The sequence below is a fragment of the Cricetulus griseus genome, chromosome 3 (genome assembly GCF_003668045.3).
Source record: "Cricetulus griseus strain 17A/GY chromosome 3, alternate assembly CriGri-PICRH-1.0, whole genome shotgun sequence".
NCBI lineage: Eukaryota > Metazoa > Chordata > Mammalia > Rodentia > Cricetidae > Cricetulus > Cricetulus griseus.
Genome location: NC_048596.1, coordinates 60,167,893 through 60,184,329, shown reverse-complemented (window position 1 = coordinate 60,184,329; position 16,437 = coordinate 60,167,893). Strand labels below are relative to the sequence as shown.

General features: G+C 48.8%; 1 protein-coding gene across 1 annotated transcript; it reads right to left on the bottom strand.

Moving 5' to 3' along the window:
• Positions 1-2,995: 2,995 nt before the first annotated feature.
• Positions 2,996-4,190, bottom strand: LOC100757825 (interferon-induced transmembrane protein 3). The gene is made up of 2 exons (XM_027409020.2): positions 3,838-4,190; positions 2,996-3,301 (listed from the first exon to the last, which is right to left on the bottom strand). Exons 1-2 carry the CDS (start codon positions 4,084-4,086, stop codon positions 3,137-3,139), a joined length of 414 nt encoding a protein of 137 aa, XP_027264821.1. The 5' UTR covers positions 4,087-4,190; the 3' UTR covers positions 2,996-3,136.
• Between the last annotated feature and the right edge of the window lie 12,247 nt (positions 4,191-16,437).

Sequence of the window (16,437 nt, the reverse complement as noted above, 5' to 3'; positions counted from 1 at the left end):
TTGCTGCCACACTTCCCTGTCACAACAGACTCTTGAGTGCTCTTAAACCCCACCCCCCTCAACTTGCCCCCTGGAACTGAAAGCCAGATAAATCCTTCTTTCTAAAAAGTTGCCTTCACCAAGGTGCATGAGGCACCTTCAAGGCTTGGACAGGACTGACTCAAGCAGATGCCAAGAAAACAGCATCAAAACAATGTGAATTCTGTCACTTGTCCCTACCTTCAACCCTCAGGATTTCAGAAGCAAACTGACGACCCCTCCAGGGTGTCACCCCTGGGCTGCAAGCAGACAGTGCTCAGACAGATGCCAGGAAGCCTAGATGATCCCACTCTAGGGACTCTGGTGGTTAGGGTGGTGGCACATCAGGAGAACAGGAGGCTCTGCCGTCAGGTTCTCTCAACCTTTCCTTCATTCATCCTGCCATGCAGTGAAATTTAGAATTCTGGGTCCATGGGAAGTTACTGAATGGGTTAAAGTGGCAAGTGATATGTTGTGCCCTTCACCACAAAGGAACTTTCCTTGATTCTGGCAATCACTCAGCGCCCTCATTGCTCCTGCCAGGACAGACATGGAGTTCCCTGTGTGGCCATTCTTCTACAGGTTTTGCATGTTTGTGGGGGGGGGGGTTGGCGGGAGGTGTCCTAGTTTGATTTTCTGTTGTTGAGATGAACATGACCCAAAGCAACTTGGGGAGTGCCTTAGGTACTTTTTTATTGCTGGGATCAAGGCAACTTATAAAAGAAAGTATTTAATTTGGGGTTCACAGTTCCAGATGGTTAGAGTCCACGGCCATCATGGCAGGGAACATGGCAGCAGTCAAGCAGGCATGACATTGAAGCAGTAGTTGGGGGGCTCTATCACAAACCACAAGCATGGGGCAGAGAGAGAACATGGTGTGGACTTTCAAAGCCCACTCCCAACACACACCCTGTGACACACCTCATCCAACAAGGCCACGCCTCCCAGTCCTTCCCAAACAGTTCTACCAGCTGGATACCAAGTAGCCAAATATATGAATCTGGAGTGGGGGGTAGAACTCATTCAAACCACCACAGGGAGGAAAGGGTTTATTTGGCTTACAGATTACAATCTTATTTTATAAGAGTTATCTTGGAGCCAGGCACACGCCTTTAGTCCCAGCACTGGGGAAGCAGAGAACTCACAGGTGGATCTCTGTGAGTTCGAGACCAGCCTGGTCTACAAGAGCTAGTTCCAGGACAGCCTCCAAAGCCACAGGGAAACCCTGTCTCGAAAAACCAAGTAAATAAATAATAAATAAATAAATAAATAAATAAATAAAGGATTAAGACAATCATGTAGGGGGCTGGAGAGATGGCTTAGAGGTTAAGAGCACTGACTGCTCTTTCAGAGGACCTGAGTTCAATTCCCAGCAACCACATGTTGTTTCATGACCATCTATAATGACATCCGGTGCCCTCTTCTGGTGTGCAGGCATACATGGAAGCAGAATGTTATATACATAATAAATTTTTTAAAATCTTAAAAAAAAAAGACAGTCATGTAGCTAATTTTGTTCTTATCAAGTTTCTTGACTCTCAACCAGTGAAGAGGACAAACTAGATCCCAGGGTGGACTTCTTCCCTTCTGGAGTCATTCTAATTGTCCGTCTCTACCCTGTTTCCTCTGTACCTCTTTAGTACTTAGCCAACCCCAGTAAGACACGATCCCTTTATAAAAATACTTTCAGGGAAACCAAACCTGCTTGGGGAGTGGGTTGGGGCGGGAGTACAGGTTGTGCCCCCAGTAGAGGAGCCCTGTCTCCCACACCTCAGAGTTAATCCCAAACTTTCCTTTCCACACACCCTCCCTGTGAGTCATACGTCCTGTGAGGTTGAAGTAAACAATCCCGCAGCACTTCCCAGGCAGTCGCCTTTAGGCAAGCTTCTTTTGTTCCCCTCTTTGGTGGTTAAATTCCCTGCTGGGCAGATCAGCTCTGTCAAAGTCTGAGCTGGAGGGCAAGTTGGGGTCCTGACCTGCTGTGGGGTCTCCGCCATCCTGGACTAGAAGACCAAACCTTTTAGAACTTGCAGAAGTGTCCCCACCGCGTTCCACTCCTGACTGCAAGCAACTATTACAGCGCCTCTCTCCCTTGCATCCAAGGCGCTTCAGACCCACCGCGCTGCCCTAGGTGTTGTAGCTACATTGAAACCCACCACAATGATTTAGGGGGTCAGGAGCAGGAGGACAGGCAAGGCGGAGTCCATAGACACAGGGAGAAGACTCAGCAACTTTTAAGATGCTTGCCTCAGAGAACCCGAAGTAAGTACCCTTGGAAAGGCACCTATGGGACGTAGGTTGGACCCCAGCACCAACAAGGGAGAGCGCCCACCCCCAGGAGATTCATAAAACTCGTACACCTAAGTGAAGTGGAAACGTGGGTACAAGGACCACCGGGAACCAAGAAGTGAGTGGTACCTGGCAGAGGAGGGGCGATTCAGAACTCACTCTTACTGCGATGGGGGTGGGGAATTCCCCACAAGGTCACGTGGTCGCCGTATCCGCAGAATGCAGACAGGGGGCACCAGGGCAGACAGTGTGAACCTTGTTTAGGATTTGTCCGGACTCCAGGACATAGAACGAACTGCAACGCTGATATGGGACCAGCAGGGGACACCAGGCTCCCACCAGAACATCCAGCAAATCCTGGGCTGCGTAAGCCCAGGGATACACCCGGAGAGCACCAATGGAACCCATAACACATCTTGTCTGGGTCACAGTTTTCTTCTTCCTGAAAGGAAAGGACCCTGGCCTGGTGGTCCTCCACTTCTGAACTGGGCTGGATGCCATGAGAATATGTGGCCAGGGCTGGATGAAGTTCAAGCTCTCCCTGCCTGGAGCAGCCAAATACCATCCAGGACTTTGACCAGCAAATGTCCACAGCAGTGAGCCAGATACCTGCCAAATTGAGAATAACCAATCTGCCCACCTTAGAGAAAGGAAGATTGAGGGGCGAGCTGAATACGACCAGTCAAAGCACAGTAACTACCATGTGTACTTTATTGAATCCACGATGGACAGATGGGTGAGTGTTAACCTCTATATAGGGAGGAGTAAAGGAGCAAAGCAGCTGTGGATGGTGGCAGCACATGTCAGGACCAAAAGCCAGAATCCTCTACTAAATGTAAAGACGACCAGCAGAAACCATAATGGAGACGACAGCAATGATGGTAATGACAACCATGAGGATGCTGAGGACCAGGGCGCTGATGTTGAGGCACTTGGCAGTGGAGGCGTAGGCCTGGGCTCCAGTCACATCGCCCACCATCTTCCTGTCCCTAGACTGGAGCAGAGCAGGTGGTCAGTGGCCCTGGAGCTGATGGGCAAATGCCCTGACAGTTTCCTCATCATACTCCCTGTGGACTGTCTCTCTCCCACGGAGGTCAAGAACATTTTATGTACTGACCATGCAGGAGGCCCTAGGACTTTCTGCTCACCCCACCATGGAGTGTTGTTTCCCATGAATCTCCCCGGCATTTTTCAAGCAGGCTAGCAACCCAGTGTGCAAGGTGGAGGGAGCACTCTAGGTATTCCTCTAGACTGCGTTGGGACTGTCTTGACTCCAGGATCCCCAGGCAGCCTCACCCTATATCTGCCCTAGAGAGTCTTTAAGCCAGTAGACACACACACACACACACACACACACACACACACACACACACACCATGCATACACAACACAGAAGTAGAATGCACACAAACATTTTAAACAAAGGACACCTCACACGCACGCACACGCACACAGGTGCCATCTGAGTAAATGAGCTTCGGGCTCCCACACACCTTCTTACACTGTCACTCCCACCTCCGCCACACTCACCTTCACAGAGTAGGCATAGGCAATGAAACCCAAGCAGCAGAAATTCAAGAAGAGCGTATTGAACAGGGACCAGACCACATGGTCAGGCACAGCGACCTCTCTGGGCATGTTGATCACGGTGGTTCTGACAGAGGTTGAGCCATGGGAGCCCCCCAGCTCAGCCACCTCATATTCTTCCTTGATTCTTTCATAGTTTGGGGGCTGCCCCCCATTGGTAGGAGTCAAGAAGGCTTGAGAAGTGTGGTTCATGGTGCAGCGCAAAACCAGCAGTGAGGGGTAAGGATGAAGAGCTCTGTGGGTCCGCCCTTTCTCCAGCAGTTTCGGTTTCTCAGAAGTTTCCTTTTCCTGAATTTTGGCTTAATGAGAATTGGCTGAGTCCTGAGGGGCGTGGATCTAAACGTCCTGTGGATCAAATTACTTCAGGGCAGGATGTCAAGAGGGACTGTGAATCAGGGGAGCTTCCTGTCCGGGAACCCAAGTCAGGACTTGTCCCAGGGCTTAACTTCACTGTTTATGAATGAGGGGTCCTGGAGTCTACCAAACTCAGGCTTACAGCTGCAGAACCTCACTGTCCCTGACCAAGGTGCAAGCCAGCCCCTACATAACCTCCCCTTCTCCCAGCAATACAGGGTGCCCACCATGCCCACTACACCCACTATGGAGGCCAGTTCTACTGACTTTGCTGCAGGTAGAGGTTGGGGTAAACTGTACCTGTCTGTGTCTCCTTTTACAGAGACCTAATGCCCTAAGTGTGGTCAGTACTGGACTTTGGTGTTAGGACTGATTAATCCCAGGCCACATGGCTATGACCTCCCTGTCCAGGGCTGTCACATTTGTGCTACTCCAACTCCCTATTGCTCCAGCCCTATCATAATTTATTAGTGCTAGCGGAATGTTCACTAAGGCCTTCATTGTGCCAGAAAAGCCCTCTCAAGTGGCTGGTGAGGTGAGGGCTGTGGCACCGAAAGCCACTCCTAATTATGCTGAACGATTTTGTTTGCTACACTTCCTTGACAGCAGGGAGGCCTGGCCTGGACTCTCCTACTAGGAGTTGTATCCACTTTCTATCTTGGTGGTACCGTGAGGGCCAGGCTACCAGACCTGCCTCAAGGCGCCTTGCAGCACCCACCCTTCCTAGAGCTCTGAGTCTTGGGGTTTGTGGCTCCTTCAGTTTCTAGGTTCTAGTCATTTCATTCATTATGTTAACATAACATATATAACAGTACCTCCTGTAGTCACCCCTTTGCAACCCTGTTAGTTGGTGCTGACTTAATCAACTTCCCTGACAGAGTCCTGCCTGTTGGAATAGGTAGTGTGATATCCATGTACTCGCCTGCTCCCTCACAGAGACTCATGCCAGGCCTCAGGCCCAGGGCCACCATATACAGAGTAGGGCTTTGACCTGGGGGCGGTGACTATGACTGGAGCCTGAGAGTGCGGGTTCCATTGAATTCTGGCATGCTATTCCTTTGTGTCCTGTGGAAAAATTCTCCAACAGGGCCTACATCACACTACTCCTCACACATCCATGAGGGGAAAGTTTGAATTGATGGCCAGCAGTTTACTCTCCTGTTGCCTTTCAGCCTTGTGGGAGACGAAATAATATGACTAACCCCTGAGCTTTTGTAAATCAAGTGTTGTCCTGTGGTCACAACACAGTCTGGTTTCAGGGATGTTGGATTGTGGTATTTTTGTTTATTTATTTGTTTGTTTGTTTGTTTATTGGTTTTTCATTTGTGTGTGTGGTTTTTTTGGTTTTTCGAGACAGGGTTTCTCTGTGGCTTTGGAGGCTATCCTCTTGTAGACCAGGCTGGTCTCTAACTCACAGAGATCTGCCTGCCTCTGCTTCCCGAGTGCTGGGATTAAAGGCGAGCGTCACCACCACCCGGCTGTTTACTGGTTTTTCAAGAAAGGGTTTTTCTATGTAGCTTTGGAGCCTGTCCTGGAAGTTGTTCTGTAAACTAGGCTGTCCTCAAACTCACAGCGATCTGCCTGCCTCTGCCTCCTGAGTGCTGGGATTAAAGGTGTGTGCCACCACCACCCAGCAGTATAACTATTTTTTAAGTCAGCAATATTTAATTTCAACCATAGTTCTGTTTACTATGGTCTCACAATATTCCTGAAGTCAAACACTTTTGTTCCCAGATGTTTTTCTAGCCATGACAGAGACTATACTGAAAGTTAATGGTCGTTTCAAACTTTGTGGCCACTGCTCTGCCATCCTCAGTTACTGGGACCCTACTTCCTCTCTCCTGGTAGCTTTGGTGAGCTATGAGGGCCTTGCCGTATCCAGGCCTTCACATCTATCTCCCTATCCACAAAGGTGGGGAGCTATACCCAGTCCTGCATGTATGTTCAGTATCTCATGTCCCCCCGCCCCAAGTGGGCTGGAAGAGGTCTCTTCCTGTCTTGCCTTGCTCTTCCCCATGGGGCACATACATTGAGAAGCCATCTTTGGATTTTTCCATCTTCTTCATTTGGTCCTATGGGTAACCTTTGCCAGAGGGCAGGGATTGACAAACACAGCTGCAAGACTAAGGACCAGGGCCAACCTTTTGCTCCATCTTGAATGATCCATTTCTGACACAATACACCATTGTTGACATTTGATCTGTCAGGTTCTGTCCTGACTCTGCTCTCCAGGGATAGGTCTGTGTCCCGCGCGCTCTGTATTTCTCGCCAGCAAGAAATCATACACGGGACACTCGGATCCTTCTGCAGACAAGCTTTAATGCGTCTTGAGAGTGAAAGAGCATAAGCTTCCCAGAGCGGAGACCCCGAGCCAAGAATCCCGTCCCCTAATAAAGGCTGGCAACCGCCGCCTCGGACGTGTCACCCCATGATTGGCTGCAGCTCATCCGGCCATATGACGCCACGGAATAGGCAGAGATCAAGGAATGGAAAATTACCCAGCGCCTGCGCAATAATCTTGTTTACATTCGGTGCCTGCCGGATGCAGGCGCCATCTTGTAATGGAGAATGCAGGGACGGCTCCCTACAGGTCTGGCCAGTGTCCTTCAGTAGAGATGAAATAGAGAGGCCACACTTTCTGGTTTCGTGTCCCTGTACATTTCAGACCCACAGCCTTGTCTATGTGGGACTGATCTCCAAATGGACTCCTATTGGTGGGTCGCAGGAACCCATTGTCTCCTACCAGAGACCCTCTGTCCTGTAGCTGCCACACAGCTGAGGAAAACTCAGCATCTCCCCCTCTCCCCGCTCAGTGTAGGCTGGGGGGCTGGGGTTTCTCTGCTGTCTTCTCAGGCTGAGACATTGTTTACTCTCTGGTTTTGGCTAGGGAGCAACTTGGAGTCTCCCTGGCAAGCTGACCACTCTACCCTGCCCTGCAGGTCACCAACACAATGGGGAGTTATAACAACTTCCATTGTTTCTGCTCCAGTTACACATTTGGTGAGTGGGAAGGAGCATGGGGGCTCTCCCAGGCTGAGCAGCCCCACTGTGTCTTCACTCAGGGGTTGTAGTAAACACTAGCCATATCTAGGCCCATATGTTACTCTTGAGACAAAGGTTAGAATGGTGTTCAGTCTGGAGATCACTGCCTGGCTCCTGTGCCCAACAGTGCCTAACACATCTGAGGTTTCCATGCCATGGGATAGTTGCCCAACCATTGCTCATATACAGCATTAGGAAAACCTGAAGTGTGACCATCGGGACTGTGTTCCTTGTCCCAAAGTCTCTACCTTCATTCAGTCATGACCTGGATCTGAGGTTGAGCTCTCTGAAGGCCCAGGGCCATGAGTTTTAGTGGAGATGTCACACTGGGACCTTCTCAGAAATTTTTTCCTTGGCTGGTGGAAACTGAACAGGCCTTGATTTATCCCTGAGACCTAGTCTGGTGGACTCACTCTCCTCCAATATGATAGCAGCTCTCCCAGTGGGAGAGCTCTGTCTTCACTACCATTAGGTATCCTGCCTTCCTAAGACAAGCTCAGCTCCCAGTGAAGGAAGTGATTCTGCTCCAGAACCCTGGACCTTGGTGAAGAGGGCATCTCTAGCCCTGCTTAGCATCACAAGGTGATCAGAACCCAGGACTAGAATCCAAGTACCAACACAGAAAGACGGTGCCACCTGGGAGGCTCCAAAGACTTGTAATCTTAAGGTGGATTTCCAAAATGAGGTGGAAACACAGGTACCAACCGCATACAGGAAGAGAAGAGCTGAATTTCCAGTTCAGACTGATGGTGAAGGGTGCCAAGACCAGTGAAGTCCTGCCCTCCCATCTCAGATCAGAGGACCCAAGAGTGATAATGTGCTCCACCGTCAGCAGGTGGCGCCTGGCAGCGAAGACTTCCTGTTCACTACCCCACCCCCACCCCACCACCCACTCCTGCTGTCCACCCCCTGATCTGTGAGAAGTGTTCGAGAAGGTAAGGGTCATTGCATCTAGTTGGTGGTGTAAGCAGCCTGCCCAGAATCCAAGCCAGAGGCCACCACAGAAACCCTGGACACAGTTTGTCCAGGGTTTGAAGCTTCTTCCTCCTGAACTGGGAGGACCCTGGACTGGCCCTTTATCCCTGGAATGAGGACTCCCTAGCTTATGACTCTCCACCCTTGCTGAGTGCTCTGGGTATGTGGAGCCAGAGATAGGCCATACTTAGTTACTGCCAGCCTGTGCCTGCTAAGTAAAAGAGGACCTATGCGGGATGCTTGTCAGCTGCTGTCTCCAGCAAGAGGCCAGAGCCCTTCCTAGCTGTGAATGCCCTGCACTATACCCCCCAAACCCCGCCGCCCCATAGCTGCTCCTAGACAGGAAGAAAACCCGAGTAAGTGCAGTACAGGACCAGTCAGGGGACAGAGAGTCACAGCACACTTTATTGACTCCAATGTGAACAGCTGTGTGAGGGCAACCGTCACATGAGGAGTAGAGTCAGGGCCTCTACAGGATAGGGGACAACTGGGAAGGGTGGAGCACATGCACGATTTCCCCAAGGAAACAGCGTATGACAGAATTTAATCCGTTGACCCTGTATACAAAGAGCACATACTTCGTGGAGTCACACCCTTGATGCCTATCCTCTATTTTTGTTGGCTGATTACAATGATAAGTACAATGAACGAGACGATGGAGACGATCACAGCAGCGATGTTCAGTCGCTTGGCAGTTGTAGCATAGTCTTGGGCCCCATTCACATCACCTACCATCTTCCTGTCCCTGGACTAGAAGAGACCAAATGATCAGTGTAGCCTTGGAGCAAGTCATCTGAGAGCCTGGTTCTCTGCCTCAGTTCCCCCATTGTCCTCCTATCCACTGCAATCTCCTCCCTCAGGTCAAGGACCCCTCTCCCTTTCACACACTCAGACTGTCCAGCACAGTACAGCATTGTCTGCTCAACCCACCATGAGGTACTGTTTTCTGGAAGCCCCACTTTCACACAGACTGGTGCCCCAGTCTTAATGGTAAAGGGGCAGTCCAGAAAGTAAGCCGTAAGGAGAATTCCTCTAAACTAGAGTGGAGATAGTCTTACCCAGAATCCCCAGGCAGCCTCACCCTTTGCCTACCTAAGAGAGTCTCCAAGACACATAAAACCCACATACTCTATATGCTGTATACACAGTCTACACACACAAACATAGATACATACTGGACACCAAACACAGAGTGTCGTTACACATGCACAAACACAAGGCTGTGTGCATGTCCCGGGTACCCTCTGGGCAGGAAGAGCCTCAATCTCACACATATCTCCTGTCCCATCACTCCCACCACAAGGACACTCACCTTCACAGAGAAGATATAGGCAATGAAACCCAGGCAACAGCTGTTCATGAACACTGTGTTAAATGTGGACCAGGTAATAAAATCCTTTGGGACATTGTCGCTGCTGATGTTAATCACGGTGGATTTGGAGCCGTCCTCCCTGACCATGTTTTGTGCTTAAAGGAAGCTCTTGTTCCAAGGCAGTTAGAAGTTGGTGTGTACAGTGAAGTCCTGGACACTTTATATAACCATTTGCATAGTGAAGTCCGGATGCTGCAGGATGGGCTAAGTAGGATATGAACCCCCCTGCCCCCCCCCCCCGTGCGCGTGCCACCCCCTTCTCAACGGCCTCTTTAAAGTTCTGCTTTCTCAGAAATTTCTGCTCCTGTTGTTTGTAAACCAATGAATTATCTGGGAAGTGGATGTGGAAACAGATTACCGAGTGGTAATTACACGAGGCTAGGTTTCTAGAAGAGCAAGGGTCAGGAGAGCCTCTTGTACTGGAACCCAAGTCAGGACTTGATCCTCCACCTCCCTGCTTAGAATAAGAGTACTGGTGCTTTCTCCAAGCCTGGGAGTCTCCCCAGCCCAGCCCAACAGCTACAGCAGCCATTTTCCTAGCTAGGACCCCGTAGGCCTCTACCATGCCATCCCCAGAGCCCCCAAAGCTAGTCTTCACTGTAGGAGCCTTCTCTGCAGAAAATCCATGCCCTTTTGCTGTCTGACACTTGCTTTGGACCAGGGCTGGAGAGAGCTGCAGTTCACTGTCATTCTTGTTGTCCCAGAGCCATTGGGTAATATGATGTCTTTCAGGCCAAAGCTCTGCCCACAGGCTGAAGAGGAGACTGTGCTGGGAGACTGGACTATTTATTCCAGGCACATGGCATCTTTTGCAGGGCTGGACTAACACACTTGTGAGATCCCACCTTTCCTTCTCATCTTTCATCATTTTATTAAAAGAGTTGGAGTTTGGGGGACAGAAGGGTGGGTCTGGACCATACCCAGTGAAGCTGCAGGAGGTGCAATGTCAAGTTGGCCAAGGTCTTCCTGAAATTGCAATCTTTTCTTCTTGCCTCAGCCCACCCTCACGGAAAGATGGGGAAATCAGATAGGAGAGAGGTAAGTGAATGATTGCAAGGGATGAATGTGCTGTTAGGTTTCCCCTAAATAGCAGAAACTAAGATCTTGCAGTGGTGCCCACCCCTGAGGCTTGGCCCTGGCCCTAGGCCCTCTGTCACACTGCAGGGGCTAGGCTATCTGCTCCTCCTGCTGTGTTCTCAGAAGCCCCGTGGCCAGTAGTACCCAGCAGGGCAAGGCCACCAGGGACCCCCTTGTCCTGTCCTATCAGCCTGGACTTCTGGGTACCATGAAGCTACTTTCCTGGCTCTTCTCCAAGGTGGTTTCTGTGACCATGAGCCTTTTTAGTGTGGTGAGTTGTACTCACCAGGTGGATGAAGTATAAAGCACATACTGAATTTTGAAGAGTTGGTATTCTAGTTTCGGTTCTGGTGCTATGACAAACATGCTGACAAAAAGCAACTTAGAGGGGAAAGAAAAGATTTTATTTGCTTACAATTCCAAGTTACTACCATCGTTTCAGAAAAGCGAAGGCAGGAACTCAAGCAGCTAGTGACATCACACCTGTACTCAGGAGCAGATACAGAAATGCATCCTTGCTTACTTACCTATCTGCTGACTTTCTCCTCTCATGCTTTCCAGGCCTGCTTCTGCCTGGTTTCCACTGCTACAGCACAGTCTCTGAGACTGTATATTAATGTCATAGTAAAGAATTGAGGTTCATTGGGCTCACAATCCTGGAGACTAGAAGTCACCAGTTGATTAGCTTCCCAATGATAATCCCTTTACAAGGATGGATCCCTCACCATGAGAATTCCTCCTCAATGTCCAGTTAGTGGGTTACTGAATACGGTTATACCATATCATAAAAGTATTCCTAAGAATAGGTTAAATGCTAAAAACTATCTTGGGTAGGTTAGTCTCTGGACCAGCCAAAAATTCCTATACAATGTGTCCCTGACTAAAGTCTATGAGAACTGCATGGCCACTGAACTGCTGTCTCTCTGCTTCTGTAACCAGTGCTTGCTTGCTGCATTTGCCCACAGCTAGTTTTCTATATACATCACAATTGCAGGTTTGCCTTTAAAAACTCAAACACGTTGGAGGTCAAGGCTGCTTCCCACTACACTGCCTTGGACAGCCCAGCCAGTACCCCACCAGCACCCCTCAGCACCATCCACTTGATGACCAACCTCAAAATGAGCTCTGGTGAAAATAGCCACACCCAAGCCACTGCCATATCTCCATGTCTCCAGTGGCCAAAAGGGGCTGAGAACACTGTGTAGATCTCACAACCACAAAGTATGCCTCGGGGACAGGAAAGAGTGAGTATGCCATCCCATACACACACCTGAGTCTTGCCCAGAAATATCCAGCCCTGAGGCCAGGACCTCCCCTCAGCTTCCCAGTTACCATAAGGCCACATTCACCTTCAAATCAGTCTGCTGCAGTACTGCTCCTCATGTGAACAGCTGTGGGGGTCAAGAGTCTTTCCTTGTAGTTGCCAGGCGGTGGTGGCATGGCGCACGCCTTTAATCCCAGCACTCGGGAGGCAGAGGCAGGTGGATCTCTATGAGTTCGAGACCAGCCTGGTCTTCAAAGAGAGTTCCAGGACAGCCTCCAAAAGCCACAGAGAAACCCTGTCTTGAAAAAAAAAAAGTAGTCTGTTCTTGTAGTCAGAGTCCTGCTTGAGAGGTGATACGCAGAAAGGAAACAGATAGTATAGCATGTACTGTGGAAGACTACGCCAGAAACAGACAGGCCTGTTTGTAGTTTTCCCACAACGTCAGATTGTATTGACTGGCAGTAAATTGACTAGCTATGTCAGTTTTATTTGCAGTCATTTGCCAAATGAATCTTATTTCCCTCTCTGTCTGTCTCTCTGCCTCCCCCTCCTCTCTGCCTCCCTTCCTCTCTCTCTCTCTCTCTCTCTCTCTCTCTCTCTCTCCTCTCTCTCTCTCTCTCTCTCTCCCTCTCTCTCTCCCTCTCCCTCTCTCTCTCTCCCCCCCTCTCTCTCTCCCTCTCTCTCTCTCTCTCTCTCTCTCCCTCTCCCCCCCTCTCTCTCTGTGTATGTAGTGTGTGGTGTGTAGCTCTCTCTGTCTCTGTGTGTCTATCTCTCCCTCTCTTCTCTCTCTCTTCCTCCCTCTAGACATGGTTCTCACTCTATAATCTTAGCTAGCCTGGAATTATTTAAGTAGACCAGGCTGGTCTCAAACTCACAGAGATCCACCTATCTCTGCTTCCCAAGTTTGAAGACTGAAAACACACACCACCATGCTTGGTTCTTGACAGCTGGCTGCCAGCAAAACAGCCTTTTTGTTTGTTTGGTTGTTTGGTTGGTTGTTTTTTCCGAGACACAGTTTCTTTGTGTAGCCCTGGCTGTCCTGGAACTTACTTTGTAGACAGGGCTGGCCTCGAAATCATATTCACCTGTTTCTGCCTCATGAGTGCTGGAAAGAAAGGTGTGCACCGCCACCACTCAGCAGCAAACCAGCCTTTAAATTCCAATCTTTATTACCAATATTAATTCTGGGTCATGCATTACACTTCACATATATTATTAGTATCTATTACTGTAGAGAATGACCACATTCTAAGGGATTAAAAGCTGCAGTAGATTTTGGGGAGTTCTGGTGAATCTCCCTGAGAAACAGGAGCAGGAAGCTGATAGGGCTGTGAAGAAGGTCTCTGCAGAGGGGCAGAGTTACATAGTGAACTCCCATTGGAAGTTGGCTGGAAACACACTACAGAGACAAGCCCCATAGTCACAGGTTTGAACTGAGTCTTGGGGTCAATCAAGCTACAGAAGCAAGGTGCAAGACCACATCCAGACAAATGGCTAGGAGGATAAACAGAAGGCACTTCAAGTAGGTTCCATCAGCACAGAGAGCTCGGGGAGTAGAGCTGAACCCCTGGAATACTTAGGAGTTCTCTTGGTTCCTCAATGCTGAATGGTAGGGCTGTTGCCATCTCAATGTTAGTTGTCTTCTTTTTTGTGGAGTCCAGAAGAGACTATTGCACTCTTTCCTTGGTCTGGTGTGTTTAATTACTCCTTGACCCCAGTTTTCTTAATGAAATTACTATGTCTCTGTGCTCATATGGTCCCAGTCTGCATTGCTAAGTTTGTGGCGTGCCACCTTTTTACTTTTAGAAATAGGTAATTTGATGCTGGGCCTGGTGGTGCATGCCTTTAATTCCAGCACTTAGGAGGCAGAGGCAGGTAGACCCCTGTGAGTTTGAGGCAAGCCTGCTCTACATAGCAAGTTCTAGGCCAGCCAGGGCAATGAAGCCAGACCCTGTCTCAAAACAAAACAAAACAAAAGCAAGCAACCAAAAAAGCATCTAGCCATCAAATCAAAGAAGGTCAAATATGACTTTTGCTCAGTGGTTCACACCGAATTGAATAGCCAGTCAGCCTAATTAGTTTAATATCTCTCTTTTTAGGTTTTTTTGTTGTTTATTTTGTTTGTTTTGTTTTGTTTTGTTTTGCAAACAGGGTTTCTCTATGTAGACTTGGAGCCTGTCCTGGAACTTGATCCGTAGAACAGGCTGGCCTGGAATTCACAGAGACCCATCTACCTCTGCCTCCCAAGTACTAATGAAGGGACCAGCTTCCCTTTCGGCAGCCATAACAGCTGAACACGTGCTTGCCATAAACCTGCCTTGGTCACTTAGAGGTCAGATGCCTGTCTCGTGACAAGGAACCAATCAGAAGTTAGCTGGTGGCGCTATGCTTTACGACCCTGGGTGTGCTTTATGGACAAGTGCACAGCAATGATGTAGAGAGCATAGCAACCACCCTGGGAGGGCCTATGGGCCATAACAACCAGTTGACCAATCAACACAGGGCAAGCCCTCCAAGCCTGGAGGCACACCAATCGTGAGCCTGTGCGTACCCCTAGACACTCCCCTTACGCTGCCCTATAAAGATCTGTGCGCAGCGGCTTCAAGCTGTCTTTTCTAGCTGTCCGCCATGGCGGGTGGGTGAAAGACCCGAGCTAACATGGGGTTAGCTCGTTAAATTACAATAAAGCCTCGTGCAGTTTGCAGCAAGCTCTCGAATCCGCCTGGTGATTGGGGTGACCGCGAACGTGGCCTGGGACCCCGGATACTTGAGTTTTCGGGGGTCTAACACTCGGATTAAAGGCATACACCATCACCACCCAGCTGGTTTTTTTTTTTTTTTTTTTTTGGTTTTTGGTTTTTTTAAGCGATGTTCCAGGAACTTGTCTGAAAAAAATGTCAGAGGAAATCCACGACAAAGAAATGTTATAATTTTATTTGGGGATGTTTATTTAAAAAACAAAAAAAAAGTCAGCCAGGCCTGGTGGCACACTAGTTTTCAGGAGTCAGAGGCAGTCATATTTCTGTGAGTTCAAGACCAGCCTGGTCTATATACTGAGTTCCAGGCCAGCCATGGCTACCCAGTGAGACACTGTCTCAAAATAAATAAATTAAATAATTAAATAAAATAGGCTAACCTTGTGACTATACAGGGTCACAGATAATTGAGAAATATATCTTAGTTATGCATTTGAGCAAAAATCATAGCTTAATATTTCAAAAGCCGATAAAGAATTAAAAGGTAGATGAAGTTACATTGTAAAAGTTAAAAGTTGTAGCCCTTTTACTAGACAGGTTTGGCTCTTTCTAACCAAGAACCTACAGCATGTATACACACAGCACAGGGGAGCATCTTGGTAAAACCTAAGATCTTCCTTCCCTCTGACAGTAACTTGAAAAAAGAAAAACTTTCTGAGCCCCTTACTGAGACCAACACAAACTAAGAAAATTTCATCATTTTAGCAGGGATGGCAAAAGTCTGATTTCTGTTTGCTTTCATATTAACATTCATTTTGGTTGGTCATAGTGGTTTACTTCTGAAGGGACCAGCTCCCCATTTCGGCAGCCATGACAGTAACACCTGCTTGCCATGACCTTGCCTTGGTCACTAAGAGGTCAGATGCCTACCTCGTGGCAAAGAACCAATCAGAAGTTAGCTGGTGGCGCTATGCTTTACGGCTCTGGGTGTGCTTTATGGACAAGTGCACAGCAATGACAGCACAGAGCATAGCAACCACCCTGGGGGGAGCCTATGGGCCATAACAACCAATTGGCCAATTAACACAGGGCAAGCCCTCCAAGCCTGGAGGCACACCAATCCTGAGCCTTTGCATACCCCTAGACACTCCCCTTACGCTTACCTACAAGATCTCTCTGCAGCCGGTTCGAGCTGTCTTTGCTAGCCATCCGCCATGGCGGGTGGGTGAAAGACTCGAGCTAACATGGGGTTAGCTCATTAAACAACAATAATGCAGTTTGCAGCAAGCTTTCGAATCTGCCTGGTGATTTGGGTGACCACGATCCTGGGCTAAGACCCTGGAAGCCTGAGTTTTCCGGGGGTCTAACACTTCATAGTTCCAGCACTTTGAGAAGCTAAGACTAAAGATCTGTTGAGTTCGAGACCAGCCCGATTACAAAGTGAGCTCTATCTCAAAAACAAACAACAACAAAACTCACTTTGGCAACCTTACATAAAATTCCGTTTCAGCCAATTGATGGCAGAGTCCTCTCTCCCCTTCCAGTTTTCCATTTTGTTTGCTTCTTCGTTCCTTTCTTCTGGAGACACCTTAAACAACCCCAAGACTACTCAAAAGAACTCCTGTAATTGGAAGCATGTCCCTGGTCTCATATTTACAGCTATCCTAACAAATGCATTGCTTCTTCTTATTTCAGGTTTGCCAGTTACCATCCATCAGGCAGAACCCTCAATCCTTATTCACCTTAATTTTCTAGTGAATTCC